This window comes from Cupressus sempervirens, chromosome 4 (assembly GCF_028749045.1).
Source record: "Cupressus sempervirens isolate cs-2001-9-10 chromosome 4, ASM2874904v1, whole genome shotgun sequence".
NCBI classification, from domain to species: domain Eukaryota; kingdom Viridiplantae; phylum Streptophyta; class Pinopsida; order Cupressales; family Cupressaceae; genus Cupressus; species Cupressus sempervirens.
Genome location: NC_143121.1, coordinates 523,425,207 through 523,435,580, shown reverse-complemented (window position 1 = coordinate 523,435,580; position 10,374 = coordinate 523,425,207). Strand labels below are relative to the sequence as shown.

The following is a 10,374-nucleotide window of genomic DNA, read 5'->3' as shown; positions in this document are numbered from 1 at the left end:
TCAAAGTTGATAACAAACTACGCGAAGCCCTCCACCATTCGACAACATGAATATTTTGGTGGGATTTCAATTATACTATTTGGTGACTTAGCCCAATTCCCACCTGTAATGGACAAACCTATATATACTTCACATTCTACTGCTAAGTTATTGTGGGACCAATTCAAAATAGTCGTCACTTTGCACATGAGTTTTCAATAACCAGGAGACAACAGCGTACAAGAGCGATTTCGTCAAATATTACATAATATCCAAGATACAAAAATCCAACAAAGGATGATTGGAAGTTATTAATGACATGTATAGACATACACTTGATAACATCTAAAAATACAACATTTAATAGTGCTACACACTTATTTGCAACTAATGATTTCCTAAAACTACATAATAAGATGTTGAAATCATTGAACTCTCTAGTTGCATGAAGTACAACAATGTATTCTCTACATGGAAACAATTGCATTATGGACAAAGAACGACTTGAAAAACATGTGCTCCTTTGTAAAGGACAATGCATCATGCTTACAACAAATATATGGATAGAAACACAGTTGTTGACACAATTTATGGGTTAGGATGTAAACAACTAAGTCTTCCCATGTATGTTACAGTGTGTTTTGGTAATTATAGTTATAGTGGGTCATCATGGGATGAACATGATCCAAAGACCATACTAATTGTTCCTATCACATTAAGAAGCCAAAGACAACTCCCACTCACTATGTCATGAGCTATTACCATGCATAAATCACAAGTGCCAACACCGCAAAAAGAGACACTTGACATAGGCATAATAGAGAGATAAGGGATGACATTTACAACTATTTCAAGAGTAAAAACCCTAACCAACCCATTTTTACCTTGGAAAGGTACGTTAAAATGAAAAATAACCCCTACACAATTAAGCAGAAGAAAGACATATGATGTCCTAAAACTACATAATAAGATGTTGAAATTATTGAACTCTCCAATTGTATTCTCTAAGTGGAAACAATAGTATTGTGGACGAAGAATGACTAAAAAACATGTGCTCCTTTGTAAGGGACAACACATCATGCTTATAGAGTCAGGATGTAAACAACCAAGTCTTCCCATGCACGTTACAGTGCGTTTTGATAATTATAATGGGCCATCATGGGATGAACATGATCCAAAGACCATACCGATTGTTCCTATCATATTAAGAAGCCAGAGACAACTCCCACTCACTATATCATGGGCTATTACCATAGAGAAATCACAAGGGCTAACACTATGGAAAGAAACACTTGACATAGACATAATAGAAAGACAATGGATGACATTTACAACTATTTCAGGAGTAAAAACCCTAACCAATCTTTGTATTCGACCTACTTTTACCTTAGGAAGGTGTTAAAATGAAAAATAACCCCCACACAATTAAACGGAAGAAAGAGGAATCTTACCTCAATCAACTAACAATCAAAACAAGACATAACTATTTCACATCCATGTTGCAAGACTAAATAAACATATCACTATCAACATAACCCTATAAGGGTTAATGAAAAATTACCTTAAGATAAATACTTATACATCATCTTATGTATCAAACAATCAACATTATCCTTACACCCTTCAAGGTGAGTGCTAGTTTATAAGTATCCATCAATTTCCCCATCTTATGTTTCACAATCTATTTGAATACATACGTTTAACAGCATTTATTGCTAAATCTTTATCATTTTTATATCGTTAGGTTAACAATCTATATAATAAAAGAGAAAAGTGAGAACTCAGTGGATAATTGCCAAGTGTTTGCTGGTAATACCCTGGCGTAAGGTGGTAATGACATTACCCAATTTCACCCTTCAGCCCATAACTTTTTGTGAGGACAGTAACAAAGTGGACACTTCCCCATCGCTATTTTCTGCCTGGTGAAAGAAAAAATGTAATGTTTTTATTGACCCTCAAGTTTTGCAAGATGGATTTCATTCAACAAAGTCTAAAGAGGGACCTGGAAAGGGTGATAAGGTAGGGAATGTTAAAATGGAGGAACGTAATGAAACGACTACGACTGCACTGCTGGAAAAAAAAGTTAAAACTTTGGATGAGGGTTTTCATTCTTTCTCTAAATTTGCACTTAAGGTCACACATCCAGCAACTACCACCCTTCAATTGTTGGCACAAGAGAAGGATGATGCGGAGATGGACAAGGAAGATAATAAGCTCCTCTACAAGTTCCTTGCTGATGACTGGGCCCCAATACTTCTGGTCAAAAAAAAAAAAAAAATTGAATATTTTTGAAAGACTTAAAGTTCCTTGTTTATGTTTGTTTTCTGCTGCAACATAGTACTACAGTTACTAAGACTTGGGTTGGCCTATTTAAGCCAACAGTTCTTATTCAGAACTATACTGTATGTTTAAGCTGTATTGGCTTAGGCTACTGTGTTTAGTTTTTCAATCTTGAACTTCCCTTGGTTAGTTTTAGACTTCTATTAATTTTGCTTCCTTTTACTAGCGCTTACGAGCTGTAATTGTCTTTGTGACTGGGTAGCACTTCATTAATTTTGTAGGTGTTTACTGGTAAAGTGCTGGTTACCATCTTTTTTTGTTAAGGGCCGATCCCCTTATTTTAGTCGCTTTTAATTTCAAAAACAATCTATATAATTTTATGTTTTGTACTAGTCCTTTCCTTCATATGGCATCACCACCTTCGATCATGTATACATAAAATATACGTAGGATTATAGTTATAATTTGATATATAGATTATAGTTATATGGGTTTGTCAAATAGATTGTGGCAATTTGTATCGTATAGTCCAATGCCCATCTTTTATAACATCTTGAATATCAAATACATGAACAATAACTTACATTCAAGATTCTCATTCCTGTGTTATAGTGACATTTAATGGATCCAACCACTTGGGCATCGGAACGCAGGAAAATATTATTTAATGGTGTTTTGGAAATGCATAAAGATAAAAGAACAAAATAATAACTTCCTCGCTACTGCCGAGAGTAAATGAAACAGGCACAGCAGTGCATGAGAGAAAACGTGGCTATGACGGTGGATGAAAGGGACTTTTTTAGAAGGTAAACGTGTCCATAGTGAGAACAGTTATCAGTATTGAAAGTCGAATCCATGTGAACAACCCGCCAGTGCAACTAAACAATTTTGACAGTGTACCCGGGCCAATGCATTGTTTGGCAAACAAGACGTCTTGATTTGTGTACACCAATTTCAAAGGCAATGAAAACAGGTTTGTAAAATCAGTATGAGTCTTGGCTAATACATTAGAAAATTATAGTGAAAAATGTAACCGTAGCCACATGGATCAACAGATCAAGATCAGCCTAGCACTCAGGTTCAGCAATATAGAATCTGAAGATAATTTGTGCAATGGGAATAGATAAAACACATGAAACAATAAACAATTATTACAACTAGGACAGCCTTAACAGACCCGAAACAACTATTGTTAAAATAGCAAAACTGCCAGCTTGTGGAGATAGCTTAACGCCTGAAACAACTACTGCAAATGCAATGAAATAGGCAATCAAGCAGACATGCAGGAAATGGAGCAATGCTGCAAAAGCTGATTAACAACTAAACATCCAACAAGAAGACACCCGAAACAACTGATGAAATAGGAAAAAGACAATTGGAAAATCAAGGAGACATGTTGGCACTGCAACAACCGCACTAGCTTGTAATCAGAAAAATCATCCAACAAGATGGCCAAAACACATGAAATGAGCCAAAACACATGAATGATTAATCATTCAATTGCAGAAGTGGCAAGAAAGGCATATCAAGAGAGTGTTGGCAATGCAACAACGCTTTAGAAGCTTCTTATGCACTTAATATCCAAGGAAGTCACTAACACCTGAAACATCTTGTGCAATTGCAAAAATTAGCACATTGGCATCTTGTGCAATTGCAAAAATTAGCACATTGGCAATCAAGGAAATACGTCGGCAATTCAAGTGCAATAATAGGAATAGGCAACCAAGCAGACAAATTAGCAATGTCACAATTCCGTATAAGCTCATTATGCACGGATATCCAACACAGAAGATTGCCAAAATAGCAAACATGTTGGCATTGCAACAATGTCACAAAAACTCATAAAGCACATCCAATGTGTCTCGAGTAAACCCTCTCTTCCTGCTTTATCATACAGATCCTAACATTTCTGATTTGTAACGTTTCCAACTTCTGGGACAAACACGCACGACTATCAAGAACATAATACGCTGATTTTGGACAAAGATACAAACAAGTCGAACCCTCTAAAAACACACATTCATATACTGTTTCAATTTCACTAAAAGTGTTTCCAATTCAATATCCAATAACTGGCCGTGCAAACACAAATTTAAATACTATGCAAGAACAAAACAAAATAATTCATATAGATAAACGAGTGATATAGCCCATGTAATGCAATTAAGATTGTAGCAACGACTAGGTCACAAACTACAAGACACCAGTACCATCCCTGTTTCAACAGTAACAATAAGATTTTCAAAATATCGTTGCTGATTTCATGTTTTTCTCCTACGTTATATGCTATTGACTGCTGAAAAATTAATCCATTCATTATTCTAAAACGAAAAGCATTTGCTAACTAATCCGGATAGGATTAATATAGAACAGATTTGTATAACAGGGCTTCAGAATAATAAAAGACTAAAATTAAACAGATTTCCATAACAAGGATTTAGAATGATAAGTTTTCTATAGCTACCTACCAGTTGAACTAGACCTTCTTGGTTGTAGAATCGATTTAGTATAGAAAATTTCCAATAGGATTAAAGAAAAAGCAAGGTTTTCATAGCATTATCTACCACATGAGCAAAAGATTTCACAGCTAACTTGCCATAAAGTTAATTTTGCTCTAAAGACTTACCAGTATTCAGTCCTCTACTAAAGAGGCTGACAAATTAAATAAAGTTTTCGGACATATGAGAAGATAAAACTCATACAAGCAAAGCCGGAGCCAAATTTAATAGCATTGGCTATTTGTCAGCGGAAGGTCCCTGCTACAACAGACACATTTGTCACTTCATTAAGATGACAATTGTGTACTAAGTTTTTCCTAACTGTATAAGTCATCGTCATCTTTATTATCTGCTGTAGCAAATACATCCGAAGCACCAGCAGCAGCACCAGCAGGTCTATCTGGAAAACGGAATTCAGAACCAAATCCTCGAGACTGCTGTAGTGTTTGTGCAAATGCTTGATACTTCCTAATATCAGCATCACTGACACTTCTTCGTGCATATTTCATTGACTCCTCAAAATGAGCAGCCTTTATTTCAGCTACCTCGTCACTATCATCCTCATCCATTGCCTCGGGATTCTCACTTCTTTTCCTTTCACGTTCAATATCCTATGAAATTGCAGAGGAAAAGGATATAAAAAATTGAAATAATAAGAAACAAGTTGAGGGAAATTGAATCAAAAAACGTAGAAGTATAACAAACACCCCAGTTCAAATAAAAACCACTGAAATTCATTACCAAACCTAGTTTACAAAAGCCCACTAAGAAATTCATTACCAAAACTAGTTTACAAAAGCCACCACAATAGAAACTCACCTTCTCAATGTTTTCTCTAATAGCATACTTGCACGCCCGCTGACAAATCTCTGTAATATCAGCTCCACTGAATCCTTGGGTATAACGAGCCAGTGCCATTAGATCGACATCCTTTGATACGGGTGATTTTCTCAAGCAAGACTTGAAAATTTGATAACGTGAAGACTCGTCAGGTAAGGGAATATAAATCAATTGGTCAAGTCGGCCAGGCCTTAGCAATGCAGGATCAATGATATCAGGTCTATTTGTAGCACCAATAATGAAAACAGTTTTCTTGGCTGTCATACCATCCATCTCCGTCAACAACTGGTTAAGGACTCTGTCTGCAGCACCGCCAGCATCCCCAACACTGCTTCCACGCTGCAAAATTGCAAACCAATAATGCCTCACCAGTCAGAGCCTATCTCAAATAGTTCAAACAAAATTCCAACTCAAATATAAAGTCACCGTCCTTAACTTGAATTTCACTAATAAATCATCAACACACCTGTGTAGCAATAGAATCAAGCTCGTCAAAAAACAGGACACATGGGGCTGATCCTCTAGCTTTATCAAAAATTTCCCTCACATTGGCCTCACTCTCTCCAAACCACATTGTTAGCAATTCGGGGCCTTTTACACTAATGAAATTGGCCTGACATTCATTGGCAATAGCTTTCGCAAGTAATGTCTTTCCACAACCCGGCGGTCCATAAAATAGTACTCCTTTGGAAGGAGACATGCCGAACTTCTCAAATTTCTCAGGATGCTCCACTGGATATTGAACAGTCTACATCAAACTCAATTTTGTTAGTTGATATCTCCTTAAAGGCAGACTTTCAGCGCAAAAAAAAAAAGCAAAAGCAAAGCAGAAATAGTGCACCTCTTGAAGCTCCCTCTTGACATTTTCCAACCCTCCAATATCTTCCCAACTGACATTTGGAACTTCAACCACCTGTAAACATTTTTCCAAAGTTTACAATAAGTAAAAATGCCAACATTAAAATTATCAAACTTATAAAAACTGAAAATATTTAATTTCTCGGGGGGGGGGGGGGGGGTGGGTGGGGGGCAATAATAGAGCAATGGAAATATAATCCCTATTTATGTGATACGAGAAAAAATGAACGTGTAGCTATGGCTTGAAAAAACTCACAGTCTCACGCAGAGCAGATGGATTGCTAGAGCCCAATGCAGTCTGGAAGTGCTCATTAGTAACGGCCATGGAATTCAGAATCTCAGCATCTATTGTCTCATCTTCTAAGTCAATAACATCCATCTTTTCCCTAATGCACTGAAGTGCAGCCTCAGTACACAAAGCTGCAAGATCTGCTCCTACATACCCATGGGTATCCTTAGCAATCCTTTCAAGGTCAACCTGTAACAAGAAACCTAAAGATTAATAGATACTCCACCAAGAAACAAAAAGATTAATAAATGTTTTTAAAATCAAAGAACTGGTTAGAATTGCAAAAAAAGAACAAAAAAGAAGGCCCTAAAATACGTACATCGTCAGAGAGCTTCATATTCTTCGTATGGATGCGAAGCACTTCCAACCTACCCACTTCATCCGGAACACCAATATCTATCTCCCTGTCGAATCTTCCAAACCTTCTGAGTGCTGGATCAATACTATTGGGCCGGTTAGTTGCTCCCATAACAATAACATGGGCACGCGATTTAAGTCCATCCATTAGAGTAAGAAGTTGAGAAACAATTCTCCTCTCAACTTCACCGTGGGTTTTTTCCCTCTTGGGAGCTATAGAATCAATTTCATCTATAAATATAATGGACGGGGCATTCTTCTCAGCCTCCTCAAAAGCCTTCCGGAGATTGCTTTCGCTTTCTCCAGCCAACTTTGACATAATCTCAGGTCCATTGATACAGAAAAAGAAGGCACCGGTTTCATTTGCCACTGCCCTAGCAATCAAGGTTTTCCCAGAACCAGGAGGGCCATAGAGCAGAATACCCTTTGGGGGCTTCACACCAATAGATTTGAAGAGTTGCGGGTGTCTAAGAGGAAGCTCTACCAATTCACGGATCTGAGCCATTTGTTTCCGTACGCCACCAACATCATCATAACCAATTTCATCTAATCTATCTTCATCCTCCCGTTTCACGGGCTCCCCCTCACAGAAAATTTCAGTATCCGGAGAAACAACGCAATACTCCCCAGGGTCTGTCTCAATTACCTTAAACTCTATGCTACGCATTCCACCTCTTACAAGGAAAAAATCTCCTTTTCTCACTGGACGATACGCTTCCAAGAAATAGGCTGCAAGTAACAAATGAATAATTAAGTTTCCTACCACATTGACTTTGGAAAAGCAAAAATGTTACCACTGTACCACATATATGAATCTTGTAAACCTAGCAAAATCAAATTCAGAAAAGATTACAGTCCCCAACAATTAAGTCATTAAAAATCTGGAATCTACTGTCCAGATTTTTGCTTCTAAAATCTGCACGGTAAAATCTAGATATGATGGAATGCGGATTAAAATATTACAATGTAATGGAATGAGGAGAAAAACATTTCAAAAAAAATTCTACACCCAAGGCACTAACCCTTGCATCAGCATATAAAAACAGTAGCCTTATAAGACTGAAAAGGTAACCCAGAAAAACAGAAAACCTTGACCTACAAGGAAAGGTTCAGATTCAAAGGAAAAACACTACAATTCTACGAATTCCCCCATCGTGTTCTTTATATAAACGAAAAACAAAAGTTCAATTTTGAGGGGGAAAAAGAGAAGGGTACGCAGGATAAAAAAAAGAGGAAAAAATGGGGTATGTAGAAAATCGTTACAAAAATATGGAAAGGAAAAGGCAGAGAACTCACGCTTTAAATAAGCATCAAACAAATTCCCAGTGACGCCCTCAATGGTATCATCAATGGGAAGAATATGAACGCGCTTGCCGTACTTAACATCGGGACATTGGTGAACGGAAACAACGTCTCCCAAACGAACCCTCAGATTCGACCGGACGACCTTGTTCATTCTAATCTTAGGTTCTTCGCAAGTCTCGTCCGCCAGGGCAATACAGATCGTATCCTTCCTCTTCTTTCCCTGCAATACGGCGCCGATAAGAGATCGAAGGTCAAAGAAAAACTAAAACTAAAAACCCCAAGCGCCTAATCCCAAACAAAAATACCCTAACCTCACAAAGGGCAAAGAGCCAATGAAAATACCTTAATAAGAATTGTATCACCACGGAACAATTGCAACTTTTCCATGGTTTCTGGGTGCAGGCAAACCACCGAGTTATCATCATTAATGGCTTCGTCCACAACGAGCCGATTCGCCGCCTTCTTCCTCTCTAAAATTGCTGTGCTGAAATCCCGTTTAGTTCCTTTCCTGTTACCAACAAAAACAATCCATTTTATCAGCACTCCATGAAAATACCTAACCAGGCGAAGGCAGAAAATGAAATAGATGCAGAGAATTGATCTTACGCTTCTGAGGATTCTCCCTTGTGAGCCATCGCAGTGCACTAAATTTAGATTGTTCCGAGCAGATCCAAACAGAGATATAAAATGAACAGCAAGAACTCCCCTTGTTATATTTATAGGGGAAACTGATTTGCTAGACGCTAAATTTAGTTGTGGGGCCGTCAAATTAGGGGTGTTTTGCCTTGGCCAACAAGCAAGAACAAGAATAAACTACTAATCTTAGAGGGAGAAAGATTAAAAGTGTTAAAGGAGAAAGGCTAAAGTAACAAGCCAAGGACTTTAATATGCCGTGAGTGGGCAGATAAAGGCTCCAACCCCTCCTTTACTATTTGTTTAATATTCCCCTTATTTTATTTAGTTAAAGTGACTTCACATGTGGTTTATATTGATTTACATTAATAAATCTTTTATTAGATCTAAGAAACTCAAATTAGAAAAGTCTAATTTAAAAAATTTAAAGTGGCACTTATTATATTTTAAAACAAATGTATTAGTTTAATTAGGTTTATATTTGATAATTAAAAAGATGTAATATTTATTTTATTTTATTAATGATTCACTATTGATCAAAAAATTCTAATAATAGAATTTTTATTTTGTTTTAATGAAAATAGACATGTTTGAGCCCTTTAAACTTCTACTTTTCTAAGTATTTAAGAATTATTATTATTTCTATTATTATTGTATTTATATCTTTCTAGATGATTGAGGTTCTGGAATATACTCCATATCATTGGATCCATTTTTAACTAATCTTTATATATATTTCAGAATTTTTTATTTTTTTTTAGAATTATATTATTTTAATTTACTTTTAAGAATTTTTTTTAGATTTTTTATTTTTTTTGTTTAGATTACTTTATTTTTTTTTGTTGTAGATAACTTTAAAGAATAAAATATTTTGAAATTATTTTAAAAGTATTTGAAAATTTATTAAAAAAATTAACTATTATTTATTATTTAGATTTTTTAATATGAAAAATTGATATATTTATATGTAAGTTGTTGCTTTTTTTTAAATGTGTGAAGTCTTTTAATTATATATTAAAAAATTAAAAAGATAATATTTAATTCATATCTATATTTAAAATAAAATATTTATTATATATTTAATTATATAATTATTATAAGGGAGGCAAAGAGCCTACAACACAATGATAAACTATAAGTCTCTTATTTAAGAAGTCTTAGATTTCAATTTATTGGACCTTAATACGTGGTAATAATTAATTTCAATAAATAATAATTATAGCTAAATAAATATTCTAGACTTTCAAATATATATAAAATTAAAGTTTTTTAAAACACTTGTATTTTATCTATTATTATTTTATTTATTTTATTTGTTTAATGAAAATAATTTTA

The 10,374-nt window shown here is 35.4% G+C and overlaps 1 protein-coding gene across 1 annotated transcript; it reads right to left on the bottom strand.

Moving 5' to 3' along the window:
• Positions 1–4,761: 4,761 nt before the first annotated feature.
• On the bottom strand, positions 4,762–9,095 carry LOC149562234 (cell division cycle protein 48 homolog). Its single transcript, XM_089825773.1, has 9 exons — positions 9,013–9,095; positions 8,749–8,914; positions 8,398–8,626; positions 7,064–7,830; positions 6,712–6,933; positions 6,439–6,510; positions 6,064–6,345; positions 5,577–5,936; positions 4,762–5,368 (listed from the first exon to the last, which is right to left on the bottom strand). Exons 1-9 carry the CDS (start codon positions 9,039–9,041, stop codon positions 5,075–5,077), a joined length of 2,421 nt encoding a protein of 806 aa, XP_089681899.1. The 5' UTR covers positions 9,042–9,095; the 3' UTR covers positions 4,762–5,074.
• Positions 9,096–10,374: the final 1,279 nt, after the last annotated feature.